Source organism: Camelus bactrianus, chromosome 5 (assembly GCF_048773025.1).
Source record: "Camelus bactrianus isolate YW-2024 breed Bactrian camel chromosome 5, ASM4877302v1, whole genome shotgun sequence".
In the NCBI taxonomy this organism is placed as follows: domain Eukaryota; kingdom Metazoa; phylum Chordata; class Mammalia; order Artiodactyla; family Camelidae; genus Camelus; species Camelus bactrianus.
The window spans coordinates 92,570,403-92,590,343 of NC_133543.1; the positions used below are offsets into that span (position 1 = coordinate 92,570,403).

The 19,941-nt window shown below is 44.2% G+C and overlaps 1 protein-coding gene across 3 annotated transcripts in view; it reads right to left on the reverse strand.

The window, feature by feature from the left end:
• Positions 1 to 4,159: 4,159 nt before the first annotated feature.
• Positions 4,160 to 19,941, reverse strand: part of SERPINE2 (serpin family E member 2) — a 52,755-nt gene continuing 36,973 nt past the window's right edge. For all 3 annotated transcript variants that reach the window (XM_074364392.1, XM_045512098.2, XM_010948862.3), the window contains exons 4-9: positions 15,312 to 15,509; positions 9,827 to 10,025; positions 9,529 to 9,629; positions 7,987 to 8,073; positions 5,548 to 5,631; positions 4,160 to 4,776 (exon numbers count right to left, since the gene is read on the reverse strand). In XM_074364392.1, the coding sequence (XP_074220493.1) occupies positions 4,739 to 4,776; positions 5,548 to 5,631; positions 7,987 to 8,073; positions 9,529 to 9,629; positions 9,827 to 10,025; positions 15,312 to 15,509 (707 nt within the window). In that variant the 3' untranslated portion in view covers positions 4,160 to 4,738. The remainder of the gene's footprint in view (positions 4,777 to 5,547; positions 5,632 to 7,986; positions 8,074 to 9,528; positions 9,630 to 9,826; positions 10,026 to 15,311; positions 15,510 to 19,941) is intronic.

A 19,941-nucleotide genomic window follows, 5' to 3' on the forward strand; every position in this document is an offset into this window, starting at 1 on the left:
CCTGCCCTTCCTTCAGTTTCTTAGATCCCTTAATGTGGAGCTCTTGTGTCATTCAGCTTTTTATTTTCAGAAAAACAGGTGCTGGTACAAAAGCCACTCCCTTGCATCTTTTTGTAGAGTTCTCTTATGATTGGCATTTTGTTTTTGGGTCACCTGTCATAATTTCCTTTTTAGGACAAAGACTCAAAAACCAATTAAGATACAGAGCTTTCAGTTTATTTGGATCAGTGCCTACCCTTTTTTTTTTTTTTTTTTGCATTGTGTCTCAGGCAGAAGTGAGTCTCATTAAGGGTCAAGAGTTTACTGGTGACAGCTGTCCTCAGTTTTTCCATAAGTCTACCATCTCGTTACTTTAGGACAATTGCAGCCTGTCTCCTGTCCAAATTCAATCTATATGGAAATCATTTGCTCAAATGTCTACATAGCAAGTAAAGATTCTGACACTCATTTCCAGCATGTGGGCTTTTTCTCCATTCCACCAATTCATGGACACCCACTTGCTGGGTTTCCTACAGTTCCAGTCAATTCTGACACTACCTGGAAAGAACATCAGGTTCCACAGGTGACGGGCTCAGGCCCACAGTCTGCCCCAAACTGCAGATGCCAACCGCAAGTCCAAGTTATTACCTGTGCTTCTGACCGACTGGCTGTAAGTCAGAGGTTCTCACAACCCCCTCCTTGGGTTCGATTAATTTGCTAGAGCGGCTCAGAGAATGCAGAGGAACATTGATTAGATTACTGGTTTCTGATAAAAAGGATGAAACTCAGGTACAGGCAGATGGAAGAGATGAATGCGGAGGGTATGTGGGAACGGCGCAGAGATGCCATGCCCAATCTACACACCATTCTCCCTGCACCATCTTGTGCTCCATTCACCAACCCAGAAGCTCTCCCAATTGTCCTTGTGGGTTTTCACGGAGGTTCCATCTCATAAGCATAATCGATCAAATCACTGGCCACTGGAGATGGATTTGCCATCTATCCTCTCCCCTCTCCCTGGAGGTCAGGGAGGGGGGACTGAACATTCCAACCCCTCCAATTACCTGGTTGGTTTTCTGGGCAACCAGCCCCAATCCCTGGGAGCAGCAAGTTACCTCATTAACATAACAGAGGACACCTTTGTTGTGCTCCTTATTAGGAAATTCCAAGGGTTTGGAGAGTTCTGTGCCAGAAACAGGGATGAAGACCAAACATACACTTCTCATTATCAATCACAGCATCGCAGCAAACACGCTCTTGTGCCACAGGGCTGTATTTTTGTGGCAGTCTCCATATCTTAAATTTATTCCAGTTTCCTACGAGTAAAGGAGTTTTCATAAATTTTATTATTTTCAAGGAAGATAAAGCCTACAGGCTCATTAAGTATATTAAAAGATAATATTTAAAAATAATAATTTGAGAGGAACTTTTCCCCCAAGTCCAGAAATTATAAACAGGGTCTAAGAGTTAGCCCAGGGTCAGAATCTGGGTGTTGACTGATGAGTAAAAAGAAGTTAAACAAGGACCTACTGTAGAGCACAAAGAACCATATTCAATATTTTGTAATAAACTATAATGAAAAGTATCTGAAAAAGAATATATCTCTCTCTATGTATGTATAACTGAATCACTTTGCTGCACCCCTGAAACATGGTAAATCAACTATACTTCAATTTTTTAAAAAGTTAATAAACAGAAACCTCAATTAGAGTCTGGAGGCCAGAAGGGGGCGCTCTCACACCCTGTGGAGGTAGCTGAGTCCAACTGGGAAAAGACAGGACTCCTTCCCTGGCAAGGACTCAGCCAACGGGAAGCCATGACCACTTTATCATCGCCCTCCCAACTTCTTTTCTATACAAGCGTTTCCTTCCCTTGCCATGGTTGCAGACCTTGAATTGTAATTCTCTGCTGATCCTGCATAAACCCATCTTTGCTGGAGAAATATCTGGCAGTCTACTTGTTTCAGGTCAACAGGAGGAAGGGACACAGATGAGTAAGTTGGGAGGATCAAATGAAAAATAGAGAGGATACAAAAAACTAAAAGCAGACTTACCATATGATCCAGCAATTCCACTCCTGGGCATATATCCAGAGGGAACTCTAATTCGAAGATACATGCAATTTACTAAAAAAATTAATAGTTTAGGAGAGTCCTCAAAAAACTAGAAATAGACTTACATGATCCAGCAATCCCAGTCCTGGGCATATATCTAGATGGAACCTTAATTCAAAAAGAGACATGCACCCCAATGTTCACAGCAGCACTACTTACAATAGTCAATACATGGAAACAACCTAAATGTCCATTGACAGATGACTGGATAAAGAAGTTGTGGTATATTTATACAGTGGACTACTACTCAGCAATTAAAAAAATAAAATAATGCCATTTACAGCAACATGGATGGACCTGGAGACTGTCATTCTGAGTGAAGTAAGCCAGAAAGAGAAAGAAAAAATACCATAAGATATCACTTATATGTGGAATCTAAAAAGAAGCCAAACTTATTTATAAAACAGAAACAGACTCACAGACATAGAAAACAAACTTACAGTTACAAGATGGGGAAAGGGGTAGGAAGGGATAGATTGAGAGTTCAAGATTCTAATTAATATGTAGAAAATAGATAAACAACAAGTTTATACTGTATAGCACAGGGAACTATATTCAATACCTTGTAATAACCTATGGTGAAGAAGAATATGAGAACAAATGTATGTATGTTCCTATGTGGCTGAAATATTATGCTGTACACCAGAAACTGACACATTGTAAGCTGACTGTACTTCAATAAAAATATATTTTAAAAAATTTAAAAAATAGTTTACAGCAGCACTATTTACAATAGCCAAGACATGGAAACAACCTAAATGTCCACTGATAGATGCCTGGTAAAGAAGCTGTGGTATATTTATACAATGGAATACTACAAAGCCATAAAAAATAAAATAATGCCATTTGCAGCAACATGGATGGACTTGAAGATTGTCATTCTAAATAAAGTAAGCCAGAAAGGAAAAGATAAATACCACATGATATCACTCATAACTGGAATCTAAAAAAAAAAAAAAGGAAAAAAGACAAATGAACTTATTTACAAAATAGAATCACAGACATAGAAAACAAACTTATGGTTACAGGGGGCAAAGGGGATGGGAAGGAATATGTTGGGAGCTGGAGATCTACAGATACTAACTACTATATATAAAATCGATAAACAACAAGTTTCTTCTGTATAGCACAGGGAACTATATTCAGTATCTTGCAGTAACCTATAATGAAAAAGAATATATGTAAGGATATGCATGACTGAAACATTATGCTGTAATTGGAATTGTAATTGGAAAACAATTGCCCCCTGTGTCCCTTCTCTCTGGGTTAAAAACGTACCCACACTTCAACAGCTGCAAACAGCAGAACTCAGCCCATGTGACAAACCAGAATTACGAATGGCAAACTGGTAGAGAGCTGAATATGAGGTTTTACTGTATAAAGAGAGATGAAGAGAGTTCACGGGTTAAAAAAAAGAAAAAAAGTTAAAGTTTTGATAAGAAGAATGTTTTAAATTATTCTGATTTAGGTAAGATACCTGAAATCTTTAGGAAATCAGTAAAAACAACAACAAAAAAACCCCCCAAAAATGGTAACTGTAGAATTGTGAGTTCTTAAAAAAAAAAAAGACCAAAAACCCCACAGAAATTTGTCATTTTGAAAAACAAATGCTCCAGCCTATCACCAAAAATGAAACAGCCACTGTTCACCGAGTGACTTCTTTCTGCTCTTGCTACAAAACCCCTACCTTTGCTGAGAATCCCCAGCCCGCAGCTGAGATCAGGGACCGGAGTACTGTGACGGGAGCTCCCCAGAAGTGATCTGTAAACTGGGAGGTGCTGGAGCAGGGAACAGAGTCTGATGGCCAGGTTCAGAAGAGAGGGCGACGAAGGCCAGGGCTTCCTGCTCTCTGCCTATGTGCAAAGGTCTTCACTACGAGAGGCTAAAGTATTTAAAAAAGGATCCATTTTTCTTGTATTCTCAAACAATAGAGAAATGACTTTTTTTTTTTTACTACTTGTAACACTTTATTTTTACTTTGTACAAAATACAAAAATGCAAATCCAAAGAGTTCAGACCAGTAGAGACAGGCACACTGCACAACAGCAAACCTTGTCTAGCAAGACATTAGTTTTTTTTAAACTTTATTTTAGTGAATACATGCATTATATAAAACAGCAACAACAACAAAGACACACAGAGAGACTAGAGATTTAGCTATTTCTACCCCCAAAATAATGCTTACTATCAAGACTTTGGATGAGATGAAAAAAATTTTTAAAAGGCCAATAATACTTTTTTCATATAAAAAAGTAAAAGCTACCATAAAATGTCCTTTCCCCCCTCCATCACACTGATTAAATTTTTTTCTGAAAAGCCACACATATAAACAAAACAAAAGTCCTGAATTGGATAGTCAATACTCAAGAGGGCTGTTAACCTAGGTAACCACTCAGTAGTTTAAAGAATCTTTTAGACATTTTGAAGCCTTTCTATTCATTTCTCAGTACAGTATTCCAACCATCCTGCCCTTTTTTCTCTTTAACACCTCCCAGAACAGAAACGCTCCATCATTGTGTTTCTGTTCCTAAGAACTAGTTTTGAAAAAGAAAGTCATGTACAAAAATATTTAACAGAACTATGGAAGATGTGGGAAAGGAGTCTTCTCTTCCTAGCAAAGTAGTCTTTGCTTTGCATGGTTCCTTTTCAAGGTTTGTTTATCTGCCCCATGAATAAGACAGCACCTAGAGAATTAAAAAGAAACAGTGCATAACTCTATAAAAAACAACCCTTAAAGGAAGCTGGAAGGTATACTGCAGGGAAGGTTTCAAAGCTCTTAAGCACTGCTGTCCAACAGAACTTTCTGCAGTGATGGGGATGTTTGGTACCTTCACTGTCCAATATGGCAGCCGCTAGTCGCATGTGGTTATTGAGCCCTTGAAATGTGGCTAGCGTGATTAAGAAACTGGATTTTTACTTACATTTCACTTTAATTAATAAAGTTAAAAAATTAGGTATACACATGTGGCTAGAGGCTCCCGTATTGGACTGGTTGGCTCAGAAGCATAGTAATTATGACACTGAAGATGCAATGAGATAAAAGGATAAGGAACTAGCTTATGTTATTGATTTAAACAAGAGTAACAACTAAAATATGTTAGTTTCTACTCTGTACCAACATAAGGACAACCTCTCCACAAAGACTTTTAAAAAGAATAGTTTTTTTTGGGGGGGGGGGAATAAATAGATTTATTTATTTTAATGGAGGTACTGGGGATTGAGCCCAGGACCTTGTGCATGCTAGGTGCTCTACCACTGAGCTATACCCAACTCCCATGAAGAGTCTTAATTATTCTTTAGAATTGTACAAAGATGTAGGAACTACTGTTATCCTAATTTTAAAAAGGGAGCTAAAGGTCAGAGCCAACTTTGAACCCATAACTCATGGCACCAAGATGGACTGAATCAAGAGCTGACTAACAGCCAGTGAACAATGGAAGAGGAGACTCACTCACCTGTAGGATTGTGTCGGATGAAAAATAGAAAAGGTCTGTCTACTATAAACCAGGGAGGCGACGACCTTGCGATCAGAATCGCAGCTGCAGGAGGAAAAGGAAACCGAGTTGTACACCCAGCATGAGGCCAGCAAGGTGGCTCAAGGCAGGACCTGACTCCCGTCCCGTAGGCTGGCCATGCTATAACAGGCCCAGGGGGCGCCATGAGCACACACGCGCCGTGGGCCAGGACCATGGCCCAGACTAACACAGCAGGGCTGGCTTTATGTGCGTGTGACCGGGCAGTCGGTCCCATTTAGTCCAAGTAAGCACCACCTCCTTTAATAAATGACATAAAATATATTACAGTTCTTAGAACAGTGTTTGCCACTTAATAAACACCCAGTGTGTAGTCACTGTTATTATTCGCTGTTTTTCATCAGACCATCTGCCTAGTAGATGAGGGGGGGTCCCTGGTCTTGTCAGCCTGTTCAAGTTCTTTCTCTACACCAAGGGCCAGCTCACTTCTTGTCCATTTTTGTGGGTGCCTCCTTTGGGCCCGGCATCTAGATTTTCTTCGCATTGGCAGTGTACACTGCTCACACTGTCTTACACTGCTGTTCAACTCATCTGGTCGCAGACATTGGACTTAGAAAGCAAACGTATGAAGGCTTATGGTCTTAGATGTGTTTACTCTGCCCTGCTTACCAATGGTAGCTTTGATCTAGTAATAGCCCAGTGATGAGGCCTTGCAGAAGGGTAGGTGTTGGGGATAACTGCCCCACACTTGCCGGGTGCGATGGCCCAGTCTAACCCCTCAAACCCCTGGGAAGCATTGATGACTTGGGCGGGACGTTACAAGAGAACCATCTATCGCGGTACTTGGGTAAACCACTCAAGCCAGGGTTATTAGAACCAAATCAACGGCTGGCAAGAGTGATGGACTGAATTGTATCCCCTCAAAATCTGCATGCTGAATCCCTGACTGCCCATGTCACGGTGTTTGGAGATAGGGCCTTTAAGGGAGTCCTTAAGTTTAAATGAGGTCATGAAGGTAGGGCTCTAATCTGATAGGACCGGCATCCTTATAAGGGAAGAGGGAGACACCAGGGATGGGAGCTCACAGAGAAGAGGCCATGTGAGGTCACAGGGAGAAGGTGGCCGTCTGCCAGCCAAGGAGAGGGGGCTCAGGAGAAACCAACCCTGCAAACACCTTGATCTTGGACTTCCAGCCTCCAGAACCATGAGAAATAAGTTTCTGCTGCTTAAGGCGCCTGGCCTGTGGTGCCTTGCTGCAGCAGCCCTAGGAGACTGACGCAGCAGGGCTGGCGTTATGCATGTGTGACCGGGGCAGTCACAAGGCCCCACGCTCACAACGGCCCTGCACTCAGTTCACGGGTGCTCTCCTGTTGCTGTCTTGAAATTCTTAGTAAGTTTTGAACCAAGGGCTCATTTTGCATAGGGCCCCGCAAATGACATAGCCAGTCCTGACAGTTACACTGATGTGCAAAACTGGTCAATAACTTGGGCAACATTTAAACGTCACTTTCCAGGTCTTTATTTTAAATGTCATTTTAAAGGAATAAGAGTTAAATGTTTATTCTAGAAAGGCAATAAAGGGTCCGTTTTGAGTATAAATGGTACCTTTTAATGACCAGAACTATCTGACCCAGTTACCAGTCTAGCTAAGATACTCACTCTGTGAGTTCACAGAGTCTGTCTAGCTCCATTCGTCCAATCGCACATGGACAATTAGGGGGTATAAAAACCAACCTAAGATGGTTTCATTTTCTCCTTCATTATACTGGCCATCGAGGAGAAAGCAAACATGGGAGTTCTAACTCCCCAGGAAGGCCCCATCGCAATCCTGCTGTGATTCAGTCACTGCTTGCTAATTCTTCCCTTGGTCCTGGACAGGCCCGATTGGCTATTTTCCTATTAGTAGTTGCTATAATTTTACGTTTCAGTATAAAGATCAGTCTTTTCTGCCAATAAGAAGCCACAACAAGCTTCACCCTTCTGAGAGCAGGGGTCAGGAAAGTACCCTCCTTGGGCCAAGTCTGAGGGGACCTGTTTTTATAAATAAAGATTTATTGGAACACAGCCGTGCGCACTGGCTCGTACGGTCCACGCTGCTTTCAAGCTACAATGGCAGAGCTGGGAAGTTGTGAGGGAGACTGGGTGGCCCGGAAAGCAGAACATACGTACTGTCTAGCTCTTTACATGAAAAGTTTGCTGACTCCTGTCCTGGAGGAATCTCTACTGAGGTGCCTTCCTTAACGAAACAGACTCTGAGCTTTGTGGATGCGCATCCCCCTAAATTCACCATGTGTCCCAAGGGTCAACCCACAGCGTCGGGCTAGAAACAGGGCCTGTGCCCAGGGGCTGAGCTGGCGACTGGACCGGGCAGGCCGGCTCCCCTCCGCCAGAACCAGCCCCGCTGCCAGACCCAGCGCTTACTTGTTGCTGCTGAAGCTTTGGTTCCATCTTCACTGACTTCAATTTTGGCTTTTTGCAAGATGTGAGAAACATGAAGGTTTTCTGACCCTGGTTTGAGAAAATAAAACAAAAAACAGTATTTGTTTGATATGCAGGTTGGCTGGGAAAGTTGCCTCAAAGCCATGGCGAATTTCAGTTCTTAAAAGTGTCAGAAGTGACCTGCCATGGTCCCAGTGACTAAAGGCTGTAGGATGCCTGTCAGCTGTGGTGAATTGCAGTCTCTGCTAAGCGAACTGTGACATCACTTCAGAGGAGGGAGTCCTGGACCCCAAATGTGTTAGTGCCTTTATCAGTTAAACTCTGATCACTGAGAATTTTGTTACAAAATAAAAAGAATGGAGCTTTCAAAAGGTAGCTGAGTTTTTCAGAAGAAACGAGCTGAAAGTATTGTTTTTCAATTACAGAATGTCAGATCCAGAAAGCAGATGGCACTTAGAGGTGGGGAACCCGAGGCCCAGAGTGCTAAGAAACCTGTCCCCCAATCCCAGGGCTACTTAGTGGCAGAGTAAGTGCTGTCTGTCATAACGGAAGTCACTCATCTCCTGGCGGGAGAAGAGCAGGAGCGAGGTTGGACGGCTGGGGGCAGACTCAGGAATGCAGCTGTGCCGCTGGGACCTTCTAGCGAATTCAGTCTCCGCCGCAAATCCTTACCGTTCCAGCCATGCCCACTGGGGGCAGCATTCGTGGAGGATGCCAACTGAAGTTAATGTTGACCTTGATGGGACACAGGTCGGGTGCAAAGGGAAAAAGTGCTTTTTGTGTCAACTGCTTTTCAACTGTCTGCACCAACGCTCAACTCTAACATGACTGATCGTGAATGAGAGGCACGTTTGCAGGGCCCACGAACTGTTTTCTCATCACTCAAGGGGAAAAATAAAAAATGAAGGACAAACAATGGTTAAGCCTGTCTTTGGTGGCTTACACGGTGGCTACACTGACCTTTCAAATATAACTTTGGCAAATGAAGGGGTCTCACACTAGCCATGTCCTAGGTGGTCTGGAAAAGGAAAGCTCTACTCAGACTCCTGTGAATTTATATTATTTCAGATTAATAGGCCTGAAATGCCAATACATATCTGAATATAGTGCATGCCTGCTGTTGTTTGGTGGAACTAAGCAAATAGCTAAAAAATCAAAAAAGAGCTCAAAAATCTTAGTTTTTTTCAAACACGGGGGAAAGTCTCCATTTGGGAAAAAAAGAGACTAATATCTAATTAAGAACCACATTTTTAGGTAACAGAGACAATACGTGAAATGTTTCTTTCAGGGTGTGGAGTCACACGGGTTTCAGAGGAAAGGTATGTGTGAATTGTAAGGATGGTTGATCTATGCCGATTTAAATGATCAAGACTCAGTTGCACCACTTGGTGATTTATCAAACTAAACCTTGAAGAGCTTTAGGGCAACACAGTCCTAATTTTGACCTTTGCTTTCTGAACAAATCAGAGACCCAGTTTGTAACACAGCCTACAAGTGTAAGAATAAGATTGAAACTGAACATACTCGTTATTTTCGCAAAATTTGCCTTTGATGGATCAAACATCTCGGTGATACCAAGAACCTTCAGTGGCTCTTTCAGATCTGTTTGTGCTACAGCTGTGAACCTAGCGGGAAAGCAGAAAACAGGGGGAAAAAGAATCATTTCACTATGACGTCAAATGATACCATCAGTGCCAGTGGCCAAATGTTTAGAAAACGAGTCTTTTTACAGTCCGCTCTGAACACCAGTCTGAGTATCTGACACAACCTCTCCCAGGGGTCAGGGACTCCTGCTGTCTTCTGAGGGAAAGGGGCTACTTACTTGGGCAGGATGACCTGCACCCTCTTGGGCACCATGGTGTTCATCCAGCTGTCTATGGTCTTGGTGCTGATGTGCGGGATGATGGCTGAAAGTGGGGTGGAGCTCTCTGTGGGCAGAGCGATCAGCATGCTGATGCTCTCCCCGTGGTAGGGCAGCTCGATGAAATTGTACCATAAGTCACTGGGGGTGCTCGTAGACCCTAAAGAAATCAGAGGCAGGTTCAGGGCATCCTTGATGACTTCCAGAAGGGGCATGAGTGGTGGCTGAACTCCAGGGTAGCTTTGGAGGGAAAAGAGCAATTCAGTTTGAGAACTTCTCTTTTCCAAAAATAGCTTCCTTAGAAGGTCAGTTATTTCTTCCTTCCCTGGTAAAGGATTCTCCTTCTGTAGTCTAGAGATGATGTCTTTGGCCAGCACTAAAATCACATTAGTTCTGTTGAGTAGAATTTAACTAGATCATAAGGCACTTAGAATACAGTGCTTTGCAAGAAGTAGACCCTTATCAGATAATGAAGGGATGAATCTGAGCTGCCTAAGGATGATTCTTCTGGCGGCGTCTACGTGTGCACATGAAGAAAGGGGGGGGGAGCGTAAGTTGTGCAGTGCCCACTCTGGCCCAGCCATGTACCAACGACTCCAATGCATTTAGAATCCATGGTGCCCCATGAGGTGGGTATGAGCCGTCCTACTTTACAGCTGGAGAGGCTACAATTGGAGAAATTAAGTAACTTGCCAAGGGACACATGGCTCAGAAGTGGAGCAGAACTCAGTATGAATTCAGTACATCTAGTGCCAAAGATGATCGTCTTCCTTCATTCCCCAACCCCCTGCCCACTCTTCATCTGACCCAGGAACTATCATTATGGCTTTCTGATCCTTTACGGTACTCATGCTTACTAATAAAAACCCAAGAATGATTTAAACCAGCATTTCTCAGAATGTCATCTAAAGAACACACAACCTGCAAGATGCCTAGGGGGCAAAACAGACTCTGCAGCCCAGCAAGTTTAGGAAGCCCCGGGCACGCAATTCTTTTTGCAGATTCATAAGATACAGCAGTACTAGAAAGTACTAGAAAGCACTAGAAAGTACTAGAAAGGTTCTCAGATATTCTGAGGAAAACTGTTCAACTCTAGTTATTCCCAGGTTTCCCAAACTAATTTGATCTTAGAACCCTTTTATCCCACGTGAAATATTTAAAACATTTAGCAACTGAGCAGCGGAGCTGAGCGTTGCCCGTCAGAGCGGATGCAAGTGCCATCACAATCAGTACTGGGGAGAAGCCCTGCTCAGGGGTGTGGGGCCCAGAGAGGCTATTAACCCCCCGGGAAAAGAGCCCTCGATGGAGCACGCCTTAGGGTCCCAGAGGACCTTCACTAGGCATGTGATGAGAGAGTTATACGAATTAACTGGATGAATGAAAAAACAGCATTTCTAGATTGACTGGATTTCTGAAATGCTTTATTAAACACTTCCCATTTTTTAAGGGTGACCTTGGTCAGGTTCCTGAACCTCCGTGTGCCTCCTGGTTTGGAGGATGGAGAGGTCAGGGATGTTAGAACTGTGCAGCTCACAGGACTGCTGTGATGATTAAATGAGAAGACGGAGCAGGGCCTGAACGCTGGCCCCCTCTTCCTCCTCCTCTAGCTGACCTAGAAGGACAACAGATTTAAGAAAGCACGTTTTTCTCGTGATTTTCCCTTGTCTTTCCTTTGGGGATGCCCTTTGCAGTCACTGCATTGGAGACAGGGAGCTTCAATCAGCCGTTCTCCATAGATGGGGGTCAGGAGGGAGGCACTGATGGAGGGAGAGAGACACGAACTTTGTCCTCAATACATAACAAATGCTTTGAGCTATAAAATATGATAATAAAGAGTGAAGCTCTTAGAATCAATGACACTACAGGAGGCCACCAAGAGCCTCTCCTTGAGGAAGGAACGTGTGGACGGCTCGGTGCTCAGGGCTGCTCCGGCACTCGGTGCGCCCCGCCCCAGCTCAGGACGCTCCTGCACTCTCGGCCGGGTTCCGCCTGGGGGCCGCCCGAGAATCCAAGGTGGGATCCTCCATCTCTGCTTTTACCCTGAATAATCAAACGGCCTCAGCAGAAACTGAGAAATCAATGGGAAACATATGTATGTTTGGAATTCCTTGTGGTCTTCCTCGAAACAAAAAAGGGCTTTAAGGGTAAATTCATAACCATCAAAACAAAAAATTCGCAGATAACGACTTTGACCCAGCAATCCTCATTCAAGGAAATTACCTTCAGGAGTTCTGACCCACACATCTACAGATTTATGCACAAGAACGCTCCCTCTAGTGCTGTTATAGGCAAGGTGCAAATGGCCATCTGCGGGAGAATTATGGTACATTTATGCCTTGGGATGTTTTGCAGCTGAAAGAAGGATCAGGTAGATCCACATGAAGTAACATAAAAAAAAATTTCCAAGACATACTGTCTAATGAATTAAGCAGATGATAGAATCGAAGTTACTATGTAATCCTGTGTATATGAAATACATAGAAAGGGTCTCAAATGACACACCTGGCACTTAATAGGGGTCCTCAGGCTGGGAAATGGGATTACACGGAAACATTCACTTTCTGCCGTGTTGTATATACTGCTGTATTTGAGGATTTTGCAAAGAATATGAACTATACTTCTACTCATTTTAAGGCTATTTCTATTTTTTAAATAGAAAAGTTTCTACCCTCAAAGTGCTCATGCTTTATGGGACTTAAGTTAAGTCAGAAGGGTGCCCCCCTGTTTTCCACCCTCTCCGTTCGTATTACTAAGTGAATCCTCTCAGAGATCTCGATCACATCTTTGGGGAGAAGTCAGGAAGGCTGATAAATGGATAAATGGACTGGCAACATTTTGGCAAAGTGACCAAGGCTGGTGACCCTGGGCAGGTGGCACCAGAGGCCGTGTGAGTGACTTCGGCGGCCTGGCCACCTCAGCCGGGGCCTCCTGCCTCTGAGCCCCGGCTGGTCATGTTGGCCAGAGTGGGGTGAGACATGTAGAAAGTGGGTGACCAGCTGGGCGGTCTGCAGTCACGAAAACAAACGCCTGCTCGGGGCCAACATGGACCACTGGGCTTTCTTCACAAAACAAACCGGCCCCATCTTTCCATGAAAAGCTGCTTCACCAGCCAAAGAGGGAAACCCAGGGACAGATGACACCCCTGGACTCTGCCACGTGGCCCGTGGAAGGAGTTGGGTTCCAATCCCAGGTTACTCAGTAAAAACCCTATGACAGGCACAGAAAGGAGGGGAGGAAGGGTGGCCCCAGAGCACTTACGGGGTTTACTTGGGAGGGAATGAGAGCCAGGGGGCTGTCATGTTCTGTTCTGCATTCAGTACAGATCAGCCAGGGGCCAAGAGGAAATGGACAGGACACCAGTCTGGGTCAACTAAGCAGAGATTAGCGAAGGGACCACCTACAAAGCAAAGGGGAGAGTACAGAGGAACCACCAAGGATGGTACCCAGGGCTACAAACAGTGGGGCACCATCACCCATCTAAGGATGGAAGGGCCAAGGGAAGGAGGTGGTGGCCCTGATGGCAGGAGACCTTGGGTGGAGGGATACACTGGCCCTGGTGACGCAGGGGAGGACTGGGAAGCCAGTGCCCAACCCCCTCCCCGCCCTTACCCCATCACCTGCTGCTCCGCCCCACCAGCAAACCAACAGGAAGCCAGGGGGCAAGGGAGCCCCGACGCAGCCTCCTGGGAGCTCAGAGAGGGTGGAGAAGGGAGGGCGTGAATCAGGGAAGGCGGGGGAAAGAGACCCCACACACTGTGGATCTGTGGGGCTTGAATCTTTGACCAAAAGAATGTAATTTGCGTTATTTTCTGTAAAGCACATATTCTCAGACACATTGTTAATGGAAAAGCCACCTGGAGATGTAGCTCCCTCTCTGGGAACATCCCCTACACTCAAGGGAAGCACGTTCCATTCCTACAAAGAAACATTTTAATCTTTCATGGGAACGTCTAAAGAGCCCTTGCATTTGCCTCTTTACTGACACAGTCGTTGTTTTTCAGCAACAGAAATACACAGCAAATGAGGCCCCCTCACAATTTATTTGATTAGAATGTGCACAAAGATTGACCTAAAGTAAAACAGCTTTGCTTCAGATGTGAGCTGAGGGCCAGGCTAGCTTTCCCATGAGTCTTCCTGGGCAACGACCTGAGAGTGACTTCTGGGCAAAAAAAAAGAGACTTCTATTTTTCAATTGCTTAGCATGGAACCTTTTAAATACAGGACTTTCAAAAGCTGCAGGCCTTTTAAATACATATTATCTTAAAAACATTTATTGAGCGGATAACAAAATTCTACCTGGAAGTTTGATGAATGACAAGGGAGAAGGAAAGTGACTTCATTCATTGCGTCCTTCCCACGAGTCACTCACTCCTTAACTTAGGGAATTAGGCAGCTAGCGAAATGTGGAGCGGGGTTGCAGCCAATAAGCACCATGTAAGGAAAGGTAACACTGGGCCCCGCATGTTCAGGGACAGACTGCAGACACAAAGGCTAACTTACACAGGGAAACTTACACAGGGAAAAGAAGTGTAAGTTAAATTGGGCAGAGAGTTACTTCAAAGAAAGCAGATTTAGAAAACAATCACCAGACTTAGTTATCGATGGACAGGAGAGATGCGTCATTTTTTTTTTCCTAATTGTAAACCTGATACATATGCGTTAAAAAAAATTCTCAAGCTCAAAGAAAAATAATCATTTGAAATACTACCACTTGCCATTTTACTGAACATCCTCCAAGACACGTCTCAACAGACATATGAATATATGGAAAGTATTTTACATAAACGAGATGAAATGGCATCTGCTGCTCTGTAACTTGTTTTCTGAGATCAACCACATATTACATAACTTTCTCCCTGTATAAATCTAAATCTAACTATCACGGGGGTTCCACCACGCGTAGGTAGATGGCTTCTATTTATTTGCTAGTGTGGGATTATCTTGATTATGAAGTGCTTGGCGTGGGATGCTGGGGCAAGGTTTCCACAAAGTCCTCCAGACCACGGCTTCCCACCACCAAAAGCACCTAAGAGCACCCATGTGCCCCTGCACCAGGGCCATGACTGGACTCTGTCAATCTTCATAATTTTTGCTAATCTGATCAATGGAACAAAAATCTAATTTTTACCTTAATTTTTAATTTGGTAATAATGCAAAATGGCTAACGAGGAGTTGATAATGTGTTCACATGTTTAATGTCCATTTATACTTATTTTGTGAATTTCCCTTTCATCCTTAAATTTCAGCCTAAAAGCCTATGTGGTTTACATTATCTTTATAAATAATACAAAGACTGACCATGAGCTTTTAAAAAATCCTGTCCTCCCCTCCTCTGTCCTTTATTAGAAATAAAAACGCAGATCTACCTTGAACTAAGTGGAAGCACTCGAGGGCCTTCCTGCGCCTGGCACGTTCTAGAACGGGGCCTCTCCAGCCACGAACTTACCGCACCGGAACACGGAGAGCTGGGCGAGCATCGGCACCTGGTAGGACTTCCCATCCGCTGCCACAAATGTACGTTTCTTTGTGTTCTCAGGCTGAAACCGTGATTTCCACAAACCCTTAAAATATACTGCATTGACCAGGACCAGTCTGGTAAGGACGCCGTCGAGAAGATCTGGGGACAGCAGATTGTCGATCATACCTGCACCGAGCACAAACACGGAGGACTCTCAGGACAAGCAGTCTACTGGAGGGCAGAGGGCAGCTGCGGGATCCCGGAGAAGGAAAAAATCAAAGGGATTTTTAAAGGATTTTTTGAAGAAACTTTTTACAATACCCTTTGGTCCCTTCTAATTTTTTCCTATCACTAAAAATTAAAAGATGAAAACAAGTTAAAAATCAGATGCTAACAACTACATAAAAAATAGATAAACAATAAAGTCCTGCTGTATAGCATGGGGAACTATATTCAATAGCTTGTAATAACCTACAATAAAAAAGAATATGAAAAAATATGTATATATATGTATGACTGAATCACAAAGCTGTGTATCAGAAACTAACACAACATTATAAATCAACTCTACTTCAATAAAAAACAAAATAAAAAAAAATCAGAGAACCACAAAAGACTAGAGATTCTCTATTTGAGGTTATCAAACTTCTTCAAGAAATTTTTTATAACAAATTGTCTATATGCCCCATGTTTTAAGAACATTTTACTCATCTCCATAAACTATACTTAATAATTAATTTCTGTTTTTGATAATAACTGACACTCTGACTGTCAGTGGAGGTTTTTGATTGGCACAAGGTAAACAGTTGTCTGTTGTGCAGTTTTAAACACTGGGTTAATTTATTCCCAAACATAAAGGAACCCTTCAGCCTGTGTAATGTTCTTTAAGGCAAATGCTTAAATTCTCGTAAGATTTTAGGAATGTTGATTGTTAGTGTGGAATCCCTGGTTATTATAAGCTACTTGAAGAGTTGAGACTAAAAGGGGTGTTTGTGGGTCAGGGGTTGACCTAGGTGCTCATATTGCAGAGATAGAGAGAAAGCGGGTCTGTCCTAGAAGAACTAATTTTGAAAGAAAACGCTCTTCACAAGACGTCAGGATGGTCCAGCCCATCTGTGCAGAAGTGAAGGAGAAACTCAACCACTGCGGTGTCAGGGTGCCCTTGTGAGTCACGAAGATCCTTCTAAAGTGCTCGAAGCTTTGGTTTCTCACTTAGGTTCCTTTTGCTCGGTGTTTGAAGATTCAGCTGTGTGTGTGTGTGTGACAGTGCATTTAGGAGAGATCACTAATACCAAAGTTGTTAAAAATTAGTTCAGTGTAGCTTTTGGCCCAATTTTTTTAAAAGTGCATAATATAAATACAAGTTACTATACGTTAAATGATGAGAGTAAAACCAATGGTTTTGAAGAAACAGGAATGTCTAACTCAGCAGAGAGAGCTTTAAGTCCTTTTAAATGAAGCTCAAGAAGATTCGATGTTCCATAAACAGAGGTTTATGTAAATCACCATGAAGAAGCACACCCAGAGGATTCCTGACCCGCTGGCTCAGCCAGTGACAGCACTGCTCGTCACTGACACAAGGGGGCGCCAATGCCACCTTACATCAGGCTCTGGAAGGAAAATAGCTGAGCTGTAAATAGCCAGCACTCAACGCAGGGCCGGCTGCTGTGAACAGACCCCGTCCTGAGAGAAGGAAGTGAGAACTGTGTGCCCCAGCGACAGCAAGCTTTGGAGAGTTGGTTTCCCGATAGCAAAGGCTGCATCTTGCCTTTGCTGGGGCCATTATCTGGTCCAACTCCTACTTGCCTTTGAGACGTACGTGGCTCCCTCTCCTTACACACCTTCTCTGACCCTCCTCTCCATCTCCCGGTTTCCATAGAACCCAATGCTCAGCACCACTGCGGTATTTTATTCTAGCCAAATTTCATGTCTGTCTCCCTCAACTAAACTGTGAGCCGCACAAGCACAGGAACCCTGTCATTCATTTTTAAAAATCACGCCTGGCTCTGTGTTCAGCATACTGTCAGTGCGCACCAGGGGTCTGAAGGAATCTCTTCAGCCCTTTTTTCCTGAGGTAAATAAAGCCTCTTGTTGCCACTGGTGGAACTAAGATATAGTAAGGGGACATGGAGAAATAAAAAGAAAGGAAAAAGAGAGAAATGTAAGAAATGCATAGTTTAGAGGCAAGGAGGCACATGGGGGACCTGACATCAGTAATGGCAATAAATATGCATCCATCATCCATCTACTCACCCTTAAACATCCATCCATTCATCTACCCCTCGATCCATCCATCTATCAACTCATCCACCCATCCATCCATCTATCCACTAACCCATCCATCCATCCATCTATCCATCCACTTATCCACCCCACCCATTCTTTGATGCCTACCTACCATCTGCCAGGAGCACTTTTAGGTAAGAAAACAAAACAAAAATAAGCTCTTCCCCTCAAAAAGCTGTGGATTGGAAGGAAGCTGACTGACATAAATGACTTGGAAATGCAATTGCAATAAATATCTTGAAGTGAAAGTACTTGAGGATGTGAGGGCAAATTAGAGGGGGATCTGACCAGGTCAGGGAGGTCAGGGATGGGTGGTTCCTTGAGGAAGTATTACTTGAGCTGAGCTGTAAAAGTAGCTCCCATCTGTTGGACACTTGCTAAGTGTCCACCACCGTGCTAAATGCTTTATGCATGTTACTTATATTCCCATTAACAACCTTATTAACGAGTCTAGCAGTTAACACTATTTTATCTCCATTTTACAGCCGAGGATGCTGCGGCACAGGGAGGCTGAGTAACCTGCCTGAGGTTACACAGCCAACGGGTGGCAGAACTGAGATTCAAACCGGGCACTTATGCTTTTAACTATTATGGCATTCGTGAGATAGTGTGAAAATGAACAGGCAAGGGACAACGGGAAGGAACACATTCCAGGTAGCGGGATGCATGGGGGGCATTTGTGACTGGAGGGAGGAGGGCGAGTACAAGAGATGGGAAGGCAGCCTGTGTGGCTGGAGCACAGAGAGGCTGAGGCTGCAGAAAGGTGGCAGGGCAGCCCCAGCTGGGCCGTCACCACATCCCAGCACACTGGGAAGTCTCCCCCACTCTCTGCTGGGCAGGATCTGTCATCTCCATGCAGCGGTCTTCCACAAGTGGACTGTCCCGTCTCTAGGGTCCTTCTGAGACCTCGCATGTAAGCAAGTGCCTCTCAGTGGGGCAGTTTGGAAATTGGTGGGAGCGTTTCTGGTTGAGTGGGTGGTGGCCAGAGATGCTATAAGCCCTGCGGTGTTCAAAACAGCCCCCAAAATGAACGGTCCTGCTTGCCGCAGAGCTTTCAAGTGCCCCGCTGGATATTCGAGTTGGCAAGAATCCTGCCCGTTGTCAGCTGAGCCCAGAGCCTCACTCTTTCCTGTAGGTCAACACAAAGTAGCTGTTCTTTTGCATACTTTTAACGTAGGATAAACTTGCTCGGAATGTGACTACCACGCAAACCAAACCCAGTGGAATTTGTGCTTGTTTTGGTCGGAAATTTACCAAGAGTCTTGCAGCGTTTTAGAAAAAAACTGCACCAACGATGGTAGCACAGCCCGTGGTTTTTGTGTCCCCAGTGCAGCTTGCCTTCTCGGTCCGCTTTTGTAGCTATCAGTTCACGTTCTGCATGAATGTCAGTTCACATGTCAATTCTTCTAACACTCTGACTGTTACTTTCAGGGGCAGCGGTACACAAGGGTTTACCTACTGAATTACATACATAAATTACTTTTGTTTTTCCTTGTATTACACTTTAGCATTATATTAATTTTTAAAAATTTGTGCATGTGTGCCTAGGATATACGAGCTAGGGATTTCGTTTCAAGACAGTAAGGCGAGTATGAAAACCTTTGTTTAAAAGTGGGAGTTAGGTCTGCTGGGTTGAGAAGCACTTTTCCAGCCTTCTCGCTGTCCCTTCCCTGGACGCTGTGAACAATTCACTGAGTCAGTGCGTGTGCAAGTGGTGAAACCCTCCAGTGTCATCCTGGGGGACTTACAATTCCCAGTATCCAGTAAAGAAGAAGCTGGCTGGCACAGACACGCCACAGCATGCAGACACCCGGCATCTGAGTGCCGTCAGCTTCCCACCTCTGTTCTCAGCCCCACAGGCTCAGACAAACACGCTGACCCCTTCACATATTCTGGTCTCCTGACTGCTTCGTGGTTGCAGGAAGGGAGCCCAGACTGTACTGTCCAGGATGCTGCTGAACAGGGATGTCACAGATTTACCATAACACCCAGGCTCTCCACCGCCCTCCAGAACATTTCTCCTCCGTCTCCCCATTAGTTCCTCTCCTCATTAGTCCCTCAAATGGTTTGCAAACATTCACATATGTAAGTCTGGAGGGAGCCTGGGGGAAGACTTGTTCCAGTGCAGAATGCCAGGCCCCTGCCTCAGGGATTCTGATTCAGTAGGAGGGGGTCCGGCGATGTGCATTCTAACATACACCCTGGGCACTGCAGGAACCAAGCTTTGAAGAAACATGACCTCAAAAGCCAAAGTTTCCCTAAATTTCATTTTGGGGCTTATTCCCCTCCTTGAGTCTCTTTTGTTTCCACTTTTGTGACCTTTACTCTCCCC